The 18,132-nt window shown below is 35.3% G+C and overlaps 1 protein-coding gene across 4 annotated transcripts in view; it reads left to right on the plus strand.

Moving 5' to 3' along the window:
* Positions 1-212: 212 nt before the first annotated feature.
* Positions 213-18,132, plus strand: part of LOC135100488 (histone acetyltransferase KAT7-like) — a 44,927-nt gene continuing 27,007 nt past the window's right edge. The window contains exons 1-6 of one of the 4 annotated variants that reach the window (XM_064003445.1): positions 213-352; positions 1,159-1,304; positions 7,432-7,566; positions 11,325-11,569; positions 16,664-16,957; positions 17,433-17,702. In XM_064003445.1, the coding sequence (XP_063859515.1) occupies positions 338-352; positions 1,159-1,304; positions 7,432-7,566; positions 11,325-11,569; positions 16,664-16,957; positions 17,433-17,702 (1,105 nt within the window). In that variant the 5' untranslated portion in view covers positions 213-337. The remainder of the gene's footprint in view (positions 353-1,158; positions 1,305-7,431; positions 7,567-11,324; positions 11,570-16,663; positions 16,958-17,432; positions 17,703-18,132) is intronic. The other 3 variants (XM_064003446.1, XM_064003447.1, XM_064003448.1) reach the window with 3 other exon arrangements.

Genomic DNA, 18,132 nt, shown 5'->3' on the forward strand with positions numbered 1-18,132 from the left:
AAATTTATGCAACTTAAACATCAAAACACGTAATTTCATCCTACAGAGAAAATTAGTGATAGCCTTTGCAGGTAATATAAGGTAGGAAATAAGCCAGCCTAATTTATGTTTTATATATAATTCTATCGAAAACTTTATAATGTCCTATTAACTTCATTTTCTAGCTTTCTGTAGTTTGTAGATACAGTTTTCTTTTATCATTAGTAACAAGTGTTGCTTCCTTCGTCAAACGAAGTGTCGGGAGTCAAGCGACCCACACAAACAGCTGAGTTATGGCCAGCAGAGGAAAGCAGGATATTCCCGCCCGTTAGCTTTTTAGGTGCGGCCCCTTTATAAGATGGCCAGGAAGAAGGTGAGAGCCAATAGACCATAGTTTGATTATCTGATGCACAATTGCACTCATCGTAAGAAAATTCTGCACATTTCCCATAAATAAGTAGCACGCATCTCGGGGGATCGTTCACTTGCCTTTCAATTGCAGCCAGTACATGATACATATACAACCTTTTGGGGTTGATATCAGATTTTTAATTGCTATTGACAAAATCTGGACAAATCTGGTATGAATATATATGAGTAGAGCCACAGTAACGTATACCTCAAGCATGCACCGCCCGCCAGCAATACCTGAAGCTGAAGTTACGGGTTCTGTGTGGCTTAGGTTTTTTTTTAAACATAAATCTATACCCATTATAATATCACTTACCAGAAATATAAAGTTAAAATGTAACGCTTCATGGTAATAAACTTTATAATAATATTGATCTTACTCATATTACTGTGCTTATCTAGTTCCACACTGCTCACAATTAGAGAATTAGTTGTAGCAGAGAGGGGGTTATTTACGCGTGCTAGAGTTAATATTGAAATGGCGTACTATATTATGTGTTTAGAGGATCTATTCATCTAGCTTTTGCTTCATACTACAGAAAATAGCTATAATTTATTCTTTCACATACTATTCAGTAAAAATTTGTATATTTCTATCAGTTATACTATAAAAGGGCAAATGTTTGAAGCAAAATGAGGGTGCCAAGTGGCTTACTTTTTCCCTGGATGATATCCTTTAGTCTTGTAGTTTTTTGTTGTTATTATTGGAAAGGCAAATGAAGTTATGTTTTTTGTTTTTTTTTTCTAATATTATTGATCCCACTATAGATTCGGAGTACAAGCTCTGAATCAGCAAGCTCAACTAGTGGCTCTTCTTCCTCAACATCAAGTTCCTCTTCTTCCTCGTCTTCCTCATCTTCATCAGATTCTTCATCATCTTCAGATTCAGAACAGTCATCTGCAGTTTCAACTAGGTGAGTTACTGTGGTGCAGGTATGTTAGTTTAGTAAGTGTTTTTACGTAAAAAAAAAGATAAGGTTATTATTATTATTATTACTATTGGAATTATTATTATTTTATTATTATTATTATTATTATTATTATTATTATTATTATTATTAATATTATTATCATCATCATCAGCATTGTTATTACTTTTATTATTATTTGTGATGTTCCTTTCGCCAGAAGATAAAGTTTTTAATAAGATTATGTACAGTGTTGCACTCTCAATTAAGGACCTTATTTTACATGCATGCTATGATTCTTTATAAGTACTTCTGGTAGAATGAATTTGCTTCAGTTCAGCCATACTACAAAAAGTAAGATTCTCTTGTTTTTGCATTCGTCACATGGATCAAAAAGGTATTTCATCACTGTCAGTGTTGTTTGTGTATAGATACAGTAGGGTGCGGGACAACATACAGTCGTTATAATGCACAACTACCATAATGCACTGAAATTTTAATAAAAATTTAATCAGAATAATCAACCAAACCTGGCAAGATGAACTCACCACTCATGCAAGCACTGAAATTTTAATTAAAATAGAATTAGAATAACAGACTAAAACTCACACGACTAACTCACCAGCAGTGTGAGCAGCTGCTCACCTTTCCACCACCAGTGCCACCTTTCATGAACTAATGACGTAAACATTCAGTTTGCCATGCAACTTGTAATATTTGTGCCTCTTCCTTGATACGTTGCAGTGATTTTCTTTTGTATTTTTGCCTCTCTTCGACCCCTCTACTAGCCATGGATAGTCAGAAGAAGGCTGAGAAGACTGAGAAGAAAAAAGGGCATAGGCAGGCCATCACAGTAGCAATGAAAAATATCATTGAGAAATACAAACAAGGTGCTACCTACACTTACACAGTTGTGTAGTATGTATAATAAACCAAAAAGTATATATATATATATATATATATATATATATATATATATATATATATATATATATATATATATATATATATATATATACATACATACATATATATATGCACACACACACACACACACACACACACACACACACACACACACACACACACACACACACACACACACACACATTCATTTTCTTGTATTTTTCAGAAATTGTGCAATTTTTAGATTATTTTCTGGTTCCTGGAACCAATCAATTTTTCCCCATTGGTTCTTCAGTTCCCATAACATATTTACTGTAACAAACACTACACTGGAACAAATCATATTCATTGTTGCGTACCCTACTGTACTTTTCAAAGATGCGTTCTCCGATATATTTCTGAACAGTCTTGAGTACCTTGGTGAATAGATTAAGGCCATTCTGTTATGTCTAAAGATGATTTGCTTGCAAACAGAACTCCCTCTTTACTGTGTTTGAAAATTTCTCTTTAATGCAATTTTGTGGTTATGAAAAATCTAACAGCATTTGGAAATGTTAGTGAAGTGTCATCTGTACACTTGACCATCTTTTTAGTTGTGTGATACTTTTTCTTGCAGGGTCATAGAAACACTGAGAAATTGATCTGAAAAGAGAATAAATTTGTTATGAGAAGCCTTTGTCAGGGACCAAGGCCCATATTCTGCAAACTGTCATAACAAAGTCCGTCGGTCATGGTGAAATAAAATGGTGCATGTCAGATATAACTCTGTCATAAACAAATATTGTCATCCATAATCTCATATTATCAGTCATAAAATGCTATGATAGGGTTCACCCTGTTTTACCGCTGTTTATGATCGTCAGAGGTCTGTCAACATCATGACAACATGGCTGCACATATAACATGATCCCCAACTGTTTTTTATAAATATAAAAATAAATATTAGTAACTTTGAGTAAATAATGTCCTTCTTTGAGGCAATAAAGTATTATTATAAATAATTGTTGGGAGCAGCACGATCAGTTTTCCTAAACTTTGCCTTGCACAGCCTGTGTGTGTCGGGCTGTTGGTTGTAATCTTCTATGTATCATATTTCTTTTGATTAGATACACTGTCTGACTTCCCTAAAAGTTGTAATATGAAGTCAAAACAATTTAAATTCAAGAAACTAATGTCAAGAATCTATTGCATTCCATAAATTTAAAGGTGACCAGTTGTGAGCATACACTTTGGCAGCAGACAGTGACTGAGATATGACTGATGACTTCTGACTGCCATAAGACTGATGGTCATAAATTCTGTTAGTTATGACAGGTAGCTATAGTTGACCATAAGCACTATGTAGAATATGGGCCCAAATCTCTGCTTGGACACCCAAAAATGCGAGTCAATACCTCACTGATCACGTGAGGATGATCACCAAAGCCTGACTGGGTTTTTGGTTAGACTTGACTGTTCTGTCACTACAATCATACCTGGTTAGTATCATCATATGTATATACAACAAATAAGATTTAATTTTGTCTCTGCTTGTGGCAAGAATAGCATGCCTCAGCAGCACCCTTGCCATAGTGATGTCATTTCCTCAAATGACACCTACAAAGAAAGTTAATAGTCTTTCAGCCTCATCTATTTAATCTACTCTTGAATGCCAAATAATGGATTACAGTTGCCAGTTTAAAATATAGTAGATGTCCAGGTGCATTATTTATATACAATTTGGGAATTAATATTTTAGTAGTCAGTAATATAACTACCATTTTCTTGTAAATTCTGTAAATTACTGTATGAGAAACTGCTATATAAACACTATAGAAGGAACCAAACTACAGTCACTGCAGGGTAAACTGATCTAAAAAATCATATTCGCTGCCTCCCTGCTCCCGTTCAGTGGGCCCGCTGATTTATGCAGTCAGTTTTTACCACTTTCCCTAAATTTATATATTCAAAATATTTTTGATAATGTTAATTAGTTTTTCCCTTAGCTGATTCTTGAGAATATCAGTAGGAAAGTAGTAATATTATTAAAGTTTTAATTTTTACAAAAAATTATGCAAATGACTAAACAAAGCCACTGCAGATGAGGCACGTGTTGACAGTCACGTAAATGACATATTTACTTAATTTATTTCTCTTCCATGAGACTGACCCTTTCCACCAAGGGCCAGCAGGGCTGAGAGTGCGAATGATGTGTGCATGAGTGTGTGGTGCTTTGCCTGGACCACTCCATGTGGGATTGCCGGCCTGGTATACACTCGTACATGCAGATAGAGAGAGATGGATGTTTATTTGTTTCCACAATTTTTTTGAAGAATTAATATTTTCATGTTATTATTGTTTTTGTATTGATTTAAAAAAAATGGTTTAGGGCAAGACTAACTGATTAAGTGACTGAAAAAAAAAAAAAAATAGATAAATTTAGGGAAATGGAAATTTCACAAGTGCACCAGTCAGCTGCCCTGCTGAGGGAGGGGAGGTGGCAGGGTGCCTGGCTTTCAGATCATTGTAGCTTGTGGCATTTTTAGTACTTCTATCATTATGACTTCCTCGTACACATTCAGCACAAACAGAAAATATGAGTCATGTCTCTGTGAATTTAAGAAGTCAAGATACTTCTTATTTTAGTTGAAAATTTGATCTTAATAAAGCTAAAATATTGCCATAGCCAATAAAAGGATTGAGTTGCTCAGTCAATCATTTTGTTGTCAGTGGTATATTTCCAGATTACACTAAAATTGCACCAGGAGAAGCCAAAGCAGTCAGAAACAAAGTGCAATAAACATAAGTTCATCTTAAACCCAGACTTTGCCTTCTTCACATGTCTGCATCACACACACAATACACAACACAGAGCAATGTTACTCAGCTGAAGCTACACAACACAGAGCAATGTTACTCAGCTGAAGCTTGAATTATTTCCAGGCAGGTCCAGCAGGATGACAAATTGTTCATATAGGGAAAGATATGTTTTAAATATTATCAGCTATGTATTGTACCAGTATATTTAAAGCTCCTATCATCTATCTTCATTTCAAGGTGAGCTTTTTATAATAAAACAAGAAAATATAAGATGAAATAATTAGGGACATACTGGAACTATAGTAAGAAAAAAATAATGCTAAAAAGATTCAAAGACTTGGGTATCAAGAATTGTCAGGACATCGCAAAAAAGTAAGTTACTGTCAAAAATCAATGGATAAGATATGAGTAACAACAAGTATTATAAATTTTTTTTTTCAGCAGTAGCAATTTGCATGTTTACTTATTTTATTTTATTTATGCATTTTTCTTTGTGAACAAACTTTACTGTATAGAATAATGTGGACAGTTTACTGGAAAGTTTTGTTGCTTTTTTGGTATTACTGCTGTCTTGTACATTTTGGCAGTTCTTTTGATGCACTGTAGCTCTTAAATGCATATTGAATAATGAACTTTTTGATATTGGAAATCATGAAAGGAAAAATTAAAGCTGAATTTAGTAACAGGTTAAGGGCTTTGATGAAGTGCTTTATTGTTCAAGTATTCAAATAGATAAGTGGAAATAATGGCAATGGTATATAATTGTATTTGTGTGTGTGTGTGTGTGTGTGTGTGTGTGTGTGTGTGTGTGCCCATATCTGAGTGTGTGTTTATGTTTATGTTTGTTTTCAAGGCCAGTTTTAGGTACAGTCAGATGCATAGGTATTGGTGCTTCATTCATTTAACATAAATGTTAAACAGTGTAATTTTTTATTTTATTTCATTGTTTGGTTATTTTTGTGTTCACATTTTTATTCATCATATGTAAACATTATCAGTGTAACTGTAGAACTTGTATGAATGAGAAGGAAGGTGAGGGAACATTAGAAGATCCCAAAATATATTCCTGTTTAGAATCATTGGAACACTAGAACTGGCCTTGGCCATTTCTAGTTGTAGAATTTTTAAGGCCATAAATTTTTGCACATATATCAGAGCTGGCCCTATGATATCACAGGATTTTGGGGGGCGGCCATGAATTTCTTTTTTATAATTTTTTAAACATCAGACCTTGGAAAACCAAAATACTGCTCTGACATCAACACATTTGCATTATGAATAGTATGAAAATCCATGCGCCACCAAAAAAGTGTGACTTCATAAGGCTGACTTTTGGAAATGTGAACCCAGTTGAATTCGCATTTTCTAATTAAAGACTGGTCTTGTGTTGTAAGATTATTTTCAGGACCAGAAATCTTGTACCGTTTTTCTTATGGTTGGCTTTTAAATAATGGAAAAAAAATTTGCTGTACCAGAACATTGTTCTGATATCAAAATGCTGGATATTATGAATAAAAAGTAAAAAAAAAATATATATATATATATATATATATATATATATATATATATATATATATATATATATATATATATATATATATATATATATATATATATATATATATATATATATATATATATATATATGGCTCCCAAATCCTCTACTGACATCAGAGGTTTTTCTTAGATCCTGTGAATTCTGTATAAATTCTGTTAATATTGTAAAGGCTTGGGCCCATTGACCAGTTTTGGGCCTAAGTGATATGAGTGACCACCAGGAACACATCTGCCTGTAGGAATCCTAAATACATAGGTATTATATCTTCTGGTAACTACTCATGTACCATAATTATTTCTACATTTTGATTTACACCCACCTGTTGTGTGTAAGTGTTATCAACACTACTTATGTAATTGTAATGCTTTTGCAACTCAAATTGTCGTCAGGAAGTATTCAGGTGAGGATACATTAAGGGGCTCGAAAACACAGCCCTGCTTGTCTCTCAGAATGCTAGAACTGGCCCTGTGTGTGTGTGTGTGTGTGTGTGTGTGTGTGTGTGTGAACTGTTTAATTGTGGCATTAATTGGGAGGACAAATGCTATTATGGTTCTATTATGATAAGTTTATTAAATATAGATAATGTAACATTCCACCTTATTAATATGGTATATATTAATTAGATGTTATAAGATGGCTAAATGTTTGCTTGGTTCTGTTAATGCATGTTTGTTGCACTAAGTTTAACTGTGTTGCTGGGTGTTGCTAAGTGTGTGCTAAAAAGTCTCATAGCACCCTTACAGTGTCACAAACACTGGTGTAGTGTGAGAGCCTGGCTTGCCTCAGCATGATGGCTGTGCTGGTGAGTCAACCAATTAATCTTGTGGTTGTGCTTCACTCCACTTACAACCAAACCTGCATGTATTGCAGAAGCCGTGATCGCTCCCGTGCTGCTTCCACTGACCAGGAATCCCCCCAGAAGCCTACTCCCCCCACTCAGGCTCCTAAAGGGGGGAGGGAACAACCCCCTCCTGCCAACCCCCCTCAGACCCGCCCCCAGACCAGGTACCCAGGGGCTAAACCTCACCTTACCACCTTCACCTTCTGTCCTTAATCCCCAACAAATTTATGGAATATCATGTAATACCTATCCATCCTGTTCTGCCAGGTAGCCTGTCTCCTTCAGCTGATCCTGATAACATGCTTTGTAGGCTTGGGACTATTTAGATACTAGTCATTATGAGATTAATTACTTAAGAATAGATTTATGAGGAGTAAGTTTAAGAGAAAGCAAAAATTAATACAGTCATATCAATTAATTAAGAAATATAATGGAAAGAGGAGACTCAATGGAAAGGATAAAATAAGTTTATGAGATAAATTTGACTGGTAGCCAAAACTGCTAAATGAAAAAAAAAAGACCATAGGTAAGGAAGCACCAAATTTATGAAATTTGATATCATTTGGGTTTGAAGTATTGTTTGGTATAGCCTGCAGAATTGCTGCACTTGCAGTTGATAAAAAAGGCAGATAGAAATGTTTAGATATAATAAGTACTGCAGCTTGACCAAAGTGTATTTTATTATAACTGACCATGAAATAATACTAGTGACATGCAACATGCATATCCACACATCAGGCATTGCAGGTTATAACAAAGTGAAAAATTAACAGTTGCAAGTTCAGCACTTTATGAAAATTATCTAACATTGTAGTGCTGGAGATGAATATTTTCTTAGAAAGATAAAAGAAGGGATAAACAGTAATAATGCTATATATAAGATATTTTATATATATATATATATATATATATATATATATATATATATATATATATATATATATATATATATATATATATATATATATATATATATATATATATATATGTGTGTGTGTGTGTGTGTGTGTGTGTGTATGTATTTTTTTTTTATTTATTTATTTATTTATTTATTTATTTATTTATTTTATATCTAGAACCACACAAAATAAGTCATGGCTTCATATGAATTTGTATGAGAAGTTAAGGTAAACTGTGAAGAATACATTTATTATATATATTTTACCTTTGCCATAATATTTTTGAGTAGTGAATTGGACACTTGCTATTCTTGTACTAAATTTGATTATATTGCTGGAATAAGAGTCAGGAATGATGACATGGGGTAGATATATTGTTGTTGAAAGACTGAGATAGTCTAATCACAATGAAGAGAATATAATAAGTAATTTCAGTGGAGCACCTCAGCTGTTAAAAGATACACATACCTTGGAAACTATTAGGAAAATATAATTGCATTGGTAAAGTGAGAAAGAAGGGTTTCTTAAAAGATTAATGCAAACTAACATTGAATCCAGTGTTGGATGGTTATCATAATATAGTACTGATAAAATATGAGTTTAAAGAACACTAAATTGGCTCAGGTTTAAGTAAAAGTGTGGGGTATAAGTAATATTGAAATATACCATACTCATTGAGTATAGCAGTGGGCAGGTAGCACCACCCAGTCCCAGTTCTTGGCATGTGGAGTAGGGTGGCTGTTTCCTTCTTCTGGCATCTTTAACCTTCCCAGTCATTGCTGATTGATACCCTTTTAAGGCTGGGCGAATCTAGGAGTGGGGAGTCACCTGAAAAAATTCTGATTTTCTCAGGGGAGCATATACATATTAAAGCAAAATAGAAAAGAAGTTTAAAAGCCAAATAATTGATTAAGAACAGTTGTTTTTACAAAGGAAATATGTGTAGGGAAAGATTAGGAATATGGTTAGGAAATTTGTATAAAGAGTAGTAAGTAAGCAGGTTAACTAGTTTTAACAGTGTTGAAAAATGTAATGAAAAAAATCATTATGTGGGTGCGTGATAAATAAAGAGCTCTTTCTTAATTTGGTAGGTACTGGAATAATACCTAGTGCTCAAAATTTATGAATTCTTTTTATTTAAGAGCACAACTCTTAGTTTGGAAATGTGAGTCACTGAACACTTCCGAAGATCTCAAAGTTTAGTATGGTGGTATGAGTTTTTTGAGGCTTAGATTTTGTTGTGTGTGTAGCTCTTTGTACTGGGTGACCAGTGGCTGCCATAGTGTAGCTTCCATTTCCCCAAGGTCTGGACTTCCCACCCATGTATTATGGGAAACTGAGCTTTGAATCATGATAATCATGTAAGTTTAAAGAATTTGTGAAATATAATAACTTTTCTTAAAGTAATGCTTTTTATTGTGAATATCATGTTAAGGCTCCAAGATTTATGATCATAAAATTAAGCCATGTCATGAACTTATCCTTTTGCTAATATGTGGATATCAAAGTTAAGCAAATCATAAAGACTAAAATACCATAAACAAAGTCAGTATAATGGAAACCAGACATGTATTTTTTATTGATATATGTTGATATTAAAGTACCATTGTGTGTTTTGAAAGCTCATGCCTTCTTGTGACAAGTAAATCTACTTGCTAAGGTAATTTACACAACACATCTAAATGCTTTTTCACCAACCATTGGTGTATAACTTTTACTGTAGGCAAGTGTTTTGAATAACTTTTTTTTTTTTTTTATGTTTGATTCATATATCATTGTCTGGTTGTTTGTGCTATGTTTGTTTGGGATTCATCAGTGTACTAGATGGATGTGGTGAACAGGTGAGACCATGTTAATACTGCATGACCTTCATTGCCACCAATACTGAAGACCTCTTGCAGGATGTGTGCTCAGCTTCTCTTGTCCAGTGCATTTTATTAAGTTGTTTAGTTAGCTTTAGATGAAGTAAATCTTCTATTGACTGCTGGACTGTTTTGAGTTCTATACCATACCAAAGTGAAACTTATTTCAAGCAGGATTCATAATGTGGAAAATTAATCAGTTCATCATCATATAGTATATAAGCCACTCTAGTTTTTATTTGTAACCAGTATTTAGTTTTAAGTAAACATTGATGTCAGGGCATTATAGGTTTGGACTCACTCAGTTACTTAAATAACTGGGTGTAATGTGAAGAAAATACTTAATAATGCATGCTGTTATATTCTTTTTAGAAAGCACAGAATGTATTTTATGCCTGTGAATCATCTCTGTCATTTTGGCTTGTGAGCCTATGATGGGTAAATATTTCTCACCATAGAACAGTGGACAGACTATGATAGCCACCACATTATTGTGCTTCATCCCACTCATTAAGCACTCTGTAAAAGAGAATGATGGACTGAGTGAGCTGGCTTGAAACAAATTTGTGCTGAACATTATACAGTGTGTTAAAAAGTGTGTTGAATTGCAATGCTGCAAGTAAATCTGCACATTAAGACACAAAATACAGTGAAGTAAGTACATGCTACTATTTGAGATGGGTTTGAGACATATGGTATGAGTTTAGTACTTAAGTTTAAACTACCTAAACTCATATCTTGTATATTACAAGTACACACACACACACACACACACACACACACACACACACACACACACACACACACACACACAGTCATCGTAGCTCCCTTGTACATGGGGTAGGAGCTGTTTCTTCAATGCTTTCAGTAAGACTTACATTTGTATGTCAGTCTTAAATTTCAATTATATACAATGAAAGTGAGGAACACCAGCCCTGGTTTTTTTTTTTTTTTTTTTTTTTTTTAAGCTTCATGTTGGGAAAAAGCCAAGGTAACAACATCAACAAGATTTTATTATAGTAATTATCTAGCAATTATCAGTAAATTGTACTTAGGCTTTTGAGTTGGTTGACTTTATTTTGAATTATTTACATTTAGACATAAACAGATCATGTACCATTCATGTTTGCTAGTTTTCAACATAGTTGTGGTGTCTTTTAGGGGATCTTCAGAGTCAGAGCCTGAGGCCACTACAGCACCAAGCAAACGAGGTCCGAAGACCTCAGCCACCACTGTCCCCAAGAGTGTGGTCCCTCCTTCCACAGCACAGCGCAAAAATGGTCCCAAGCCTGCTGCTCGGCCACAGCAGGCAGCCACTCAGAAACCTTCCAGTAAGACAGTCCAGCAAAAAGGAACCAACAATAGTGTACCACAAAAGAAATCTGCACAAAGCAAAAAAAATATCGGTAGGAAAATTTTATTGTTTTGACGAGTATTTAGATATAAATATGCTTGTATAATAGTTCATCTATAGTAAAAGTCTTTTTATTAGTTTTCAACTGCTCTTCCAATTTAGTTGACTCAAAATGCTCGTATCATTTAGTAATTATAAGCTAAGTATATTTACAAAAGCTTTTCTTCAATTTGCATTGTGGGATGTGGTACCCCATTGTTCATAATATCTGGACTGCAGATGCATAGTTGTGTGTGTGCATACTTACACTGGTGTTATGGTGTTATGCAGTAACGATCTGTATACTTGATGGTTTAATTGGGGGTGTATATAGCTGTGTGACTTCTATGAGGGATCAGTTATGGTTTTTTAAAAATCTCCAGAGTAAATTGTGCGTCTTCCCATTCCTATGGTGCTATGTCAGATGGCGTTATGATGATAAAATTGTTGCTTATATAAAGGCAGTTTAGTTTGTGTTTTCCTAGTTGTGAGTTTTATAAATTACTGGAAAGTTCTTTCATTTACATGAGATAAACTTAATGCAGCTCAAGTTTTATTTAAAGGATTGTCTTGAGTTTTGTGAGATTTTAAAACAGTAGCTTTTCATGCCATCCATCATCTTCATTGTTTTGTGGATGTTTATGTAGATGCATGTATAAATTGCAGCTGTATAGTGCTTGTTCTGTTGGCCATCTTATGTTTTGCTGTTATCCTTGTTTGAATTCAAATTGATACAATAATATAGTGTGGAAATCTTATCATTATATCATCATTGGCATAATTACCATTGTCCCATTTCTCACTGGGACTTCCAGATTCCAAATGGAAAGTAACAGTAAGAGAGAGAAAGAAGGGCTCTTTGTGTAGCCACTCATTATGATAGAAAACATGGACCTTTTTAGATGTTTTCATGGGTTGTAGTAGGGAAACGGATATTTTTTAGCTGTTTTTCATGGGTCGTATGTAGGCATGATAACTGCTACCAATGTTCTCTAACTTGCCTTGGGGAAAAGAAAGAAATTCCCATCCTTCAGTTTTTACTCTCAGACAATGGGGTTTCCAAATCCAGGTGCTGAAAAAATATTAAACCTTTAACTTAAAAGTTTAAAACACATAGCTAGTAAATAGCCAGGGTATGAAAGTACCGGTTTCTTTATACAGACAGCATTGATGCAGCATGTCCCTGTTATATGGCAGTCCCAGAGACCAATAGATATTATGTCTTTTTGTAATCTACCGTTTCTATTATAATAGGCTAATGCAGGGGTTCTCAACCTTTTGCAAGCTGGGCCACTCAAAAAACTGGTTCAATGCAGTTTGGGCTCCCCCTCTTCCCTGCGCTACCCACTCAACCCCCTCCCCAACTATGTCACCATAGATAGATAGATAGATGGATAGATAGCCCTTGGCTCGGCTATATAGGGCATAACAGCTGCATCTCCTTTGTACTAATAGCCAGTAAGTCCATGATTTTCCTTGATTTTTTTCCCTTCCCATCCTGTGCTCACATCCCCACTGGTTGAGAACCACTAGGCTAGTGCATAAACATTAATAACAGTTCATAGCACAAAGGCAGCTTCATTGGCTAGGTTTTAGTTTCTGATTGAGACTTTCATGCAGCTTGCATTTTCAAACTAGTCTTACTGTGAATCCTTCAAGGGGAGAAGGCAGGTGTAGGGTGAACACAGCTTGGCCACACACTCTGTAGTCCAGTTGAAAGAATACTACCATCGTTTTCCTTGTGTGTTATAAATGGCAACTGAAAGTGGTAGGACTATGGCCCCACTTCTCTTTATTAATTGTTCCTACCATGAGGTAAAGGATGCAATCTTACCTAAATTACTCTATTTGCTGGCACATTAGACACACTTTTTTCTTGAAAAAAATCTAATAATTACTGTGTGTCTAATGTGGCTGTAGTACAGACATCTAGGTCTGTAAGCCTAGGCCTTTAGGTGTGGAGTTGCAGCAGTAGTACACTAAGCACAAATATTGTTACTAATGATATTACCAGTAACAAAATTTTTTCTCTCTCTCTCTCTCTCTCTCTCTCTCTCTCTCTCTCTCTCTCTCTCTCTCTCTCTCTCTCTCTCTCTCTCTCTCTCTCTCTCTCTCTCTCTCTCTCTCTCCTCTCTCTCTCTCTCTCTCTCTCTCTCTCTCTCTCTCTCTCTCTCTCTCTCTCTCTCTCTCTCTCTCTCTCTCTCTCTCTCCCCCCCCCCCCATATCTCAGACAGATAAGGGGGCAGGAAGGTTTGAAACAAAGAAAAGAGGAGGAATGAGCATAACTAGGGAAGGAGAGTACATGAGGCAAGGAAGTGGAAGAAGGGTGAAGGAGGAGGATGGGAAAACAGGGAGAAAGTATAAAGAATAAATATAAGCAGCAAGGGTGAGGAGTGAGTGAAGAATTAGAGGGAGAGAGGAAGTAGTGAGAAATAAGTGTTCTCTTTTCCTTCCCCTACTCCTTTTCATTTTTCCTACATCGGTTCCCTTTGCATTTATGCTCCTTCCATCCATTTTCATTCACAATCAGTCACATTCTATTTAGCAATCCTTGGTATTCTCTCTCTCTCTCTCTCTCTCTCTCTCTCTCTCTCTCTCTCTCTCTCTCTCTCTCTCTCTCTCTCTCTCTCTCTCTCTCTCTCTCTCTCTCTCTCTCTCTCTCAAACACACACACACACACACACACACACAGATTTAGATGTAATGGTACTGCACAGCCACAGCGCTGCATCATACCAGATGTAAGGACAAAATACACGCCCTTTTAGGGATTATGATGGAATTTTTGCTATTGCCTTAGACATATCAAAAGCTTTTAATAGAGTCTGGCACAAGGCTTTGATTTCCAAATCACCCCCCCTATGGCTTCTATCCTTCTCTCTGTAACTTCATCTTAAGTTTCCTCTCATACTGTTCTATTGGTGCTGTGGTAGACAGTCACTGTTCTTCTCCAAAATCTATTAACACTGGTGTTCCTCAGGGTTCTGTCCTGTCACCCACTCTCTTCCTATTATTCATCAATGATCTTCTAAACCAAACTTGTCCTATCTACCCCTACACTGATCATACCACCAAGCACTTTTCCATGTCTTTTTGTAGATGTTTAACCCTTCAAGAAGTAAAAACTCACACAGGGAAGCCACAGAATGCCAGACTTCTGATCTTTCTAAAATTTCTGATTGGGGTAGAACAAACTTAGTTATGTTCAATTCCTCAAAAACACAATTGCTCCATCAGTCAACTTGACACAACCTCCCAGACAACTATCCCCTCTTCTTCTTGGTCTGTTCTTCACTTATAATCTAAACCGGAAACTTCACATCTCATCTCTAGCTAAAACATCTTCTGTGAAGTTATCTCTGCCAGTTTTTTTTCAACCCCCACCAGCTGCTAACTCTGTACAGGGGCCTTATCCATCCATGTATGGAGTTTTGCTTCAGTCATACTGCTCTTTTAAACAGGATGGAATCAAAAGCTTTTCATTTTATCAACTGCTTTCTTCTAAATGACTGTCTTCAGCCTCTTTCTCATCACCACAATATTGCATCTTGCTATCTTCTACTGGTATTTTCTTGCTAACTGCATGCCACCCCTCCTCCTGTGGCCTTGCTGCACAAGATCTTCCTTCTCTTATCCCTATTCTGTTCACCTCTTTAAAGCAAGAGTTAACCAGTATTCTCACTCCTTTCTCTGGTAAACTCTGGAACTCCCTGCCTGCTTCTGTGTTTCCTTCTTCCAGTGGATTGAACTCCTTCAAAGGGGGGGTGGGTTCAAGACGCTTATCATTTTTTTTATTTATTTATTTTTTTTTTATTATTCTATGTGACTGACATCTCTTTGGGAACTGGCAGTAAGTTGGCCTTTCTTTCTATTAAAATTTTGTATTGGCCTGGGCCAGAGGCTCTCATAAAAAAAAAAAATAAAATACTTGCTACAATTTTTGTATTAAATTTATGATGAAATATAATACATTTTTTTCAACAAAACATTGTTGAAAAATAGGGTGCATTTTATGCAGAGGTGTATCTAATATGCTGGCAAATATGGTACCTTCCTTTTAATTGTAGTATAGGTAGTGACTGGGAATTTCATCTGGCTGCAGCAGAGCTGTCTGCCTGGATCAAGTTTTCTGTATTCTGGTTGGTCTATATCTCACCCACTGTGCCCTGTCACTTACCTGGGCTGCTGCTGCTCACACAATATTCCCTGTCTTGTTATATTTTTCTTGATGTTGATAATGTAGGACTCTGTTACCTTTCTCTCCTGGTATGATTGCTCTCAAGAATTTTATTTCATTACTTTTTTTCCAAAATAAACTCCCAAGACTGTCTTCTTACCAAGATGGGAAGTAAGCACATTCTTGAAAGCAATCTTAGCAAATAGCATAATAAGATTTTAAAGTTTTTCTACGTTACCAATATGAAAATTCTACCAAGAAGGGGGAATATTGTTTGGATAGAAGTGGCAGTCCAGATAGCAATGGCAGGACAGAATGGTAGCATATGAACCAGTCAGGATGTGGAATCTTGATGCAGGCAGATGGCAAGAGGACTAGTCAACATTTTCTGCTGCAGCCATTGAACTTATTTGGTGTTTATGCTGAATGGATTGGCCTGCAACCCTTACTCTCAGTGAAGAAACCCGTAGGAGAAAATTAGGAATAAAGTTGTCATTTCTCAGTCCATATTCCTTTCATCAAATGCTCACACTCGTCACTCTGTTGTCATATAAGATTCATTGTTTGATTTATCTTGTTTTTCCCCTGAAAGTTTCTTGATTTTGTGGCTACTTGTTACATACCTAAATATGGTGAAGAATAATTTTACTGCACAATTGATAATGTAAGTATTGAGACTCTTTATGCTACACACTAACAAAATTCACATGTTATTTGAATAAAAAGACTTTTATTATTGTAGTATGAAATATATTGTAGAATTATTGTAGATTGCATTCTATTTTTGTGTTGTATATAATCCACATCCTCCATTCAAATAGTCATGCTTATGTGAATATGATATTGATTTATTGACTTCCTGAAGAATTAAATAAAGCACTATGTATATTCACTTTTTAAAGATCATTTGTTCTTTTTATTTCTTTTTAGGGGGTGGGAATGCAGCAACTGCAGACAAATCATCAAAGAAAAAGTCCATCTTCTCTCCTGACAACAGCACAGACTCAGAGGGAGAGACAAAAAGGCCTGTAAATAAAAAGGGACCACAGCCCAAGTCTCAGCCCAAGCCACAACCCAAGCCTCAACCTAAAGCTCAGCCCAAAGCAACTACACAGAAGCAGCACGCCTCTCAACAACGGAAAGGCTCAAGTAAAGTTCAAGTTCCAGAAAAACCATCTGAAAGATCTTCAGAATCCTCAACTAATTCATCATCTGCATCATCAGGTAAACTGAAAAAAATGTTTGATATGAATATTATAATTATAAGATGCAAGAAAAAACTTGTAGGTGTGATTGTGAGTGTGAGTATACATATGCATGTGGGGAAGACTGGTCTTGGCATAACCTCTTCCTGGTGGATGTCTGTTTGGTGTGTAGATGAATGGTTAGCTTTCTGTTTTTTCACACTGATGATAAGTACCAAAGAAGAGTGCACAGCCATCCATGGAATGAAAGGAAGCAAAAAAAAAAAAATTATGTAAATAAATAAATAAATAAATAAATAAATAAAATACAGTAAATAATAATAATGATAATAATAATCTGTGCCCAGCAATATATATATATATATATATATATATATATATATATATATATATATATATATATATATATATATATATATATATATATATATATATATATATACTTTAGCAAAAAATATTATTCAAAGTTAATATTAAATCTTCTATAATTGCAGAGAGTGATAGTGATAGTTCTTCTGAGTCCTCAGCATCAGCAAAATCTTTATCTGATAAGCCAGTCATTCAGCAAATAGTGAGAAGAAAATCTCAGACTAAGTCAACTCCAGCAACAACAGAGAGTGACAAAGAGGAGGAGGAAGAGGAGGAAGATGACGAGGATACTCCAAGGAAACATGTAACAAGGTCATCTAGTGTGAAAACTAAAAGAGGCTCCTTACTTGGTATTCAGAAAGGAACCGAATCTGATTCTGAAAATAATGGCAAAGGTAATTCTTATTTAGATTATAATACTTGTAAAGGAGGATAAGGTAGAAATATTTTGAGTGATAATTAAAGACTGCAGATTGTGAGTTTTAAGTACTGTTCTCTCTCTCTCTCTCTCTCTCTCTCTCTCTCTCTCTCTCTCTCTCTCTCTCTCTCTCTCTCTCTCTCTCTCTCTCTCTCTCATTAAGGACGAGATGATGAGGATATATGATGTAGATGCTGAAGATCCCTGAAAAATGGAAAAGCAAAGTATTTTAGTACAGTATTTGAGAGAGGAGTGTGAAAGAATATGAGTACTGATGTGTACAGTGATGTGCATGAACAATAACATATGGGGACTGTTCTGCAGTGGCCATCCTTTGATGAAGTTCTGAGGAATGGATATCTGTATAGATAAAATGTACAAGAAACTGTGGAATGCATAAGGTATAT

This window comes from Scylla paramamosain, chromosome 5 (genome assembly GCF_035594125.1).
Source record: "Scylla paramamosain isolate STU-SP2022 chromosome 5, ASM3559412v1, whole genome shotgun sequence".
Taxonomy (NCBI): Eukaryota; Metazoa; Arthropoda; class Malacostraca; order Decapoda; family Portunidae; genus Scylla; species Scylla paramamosain.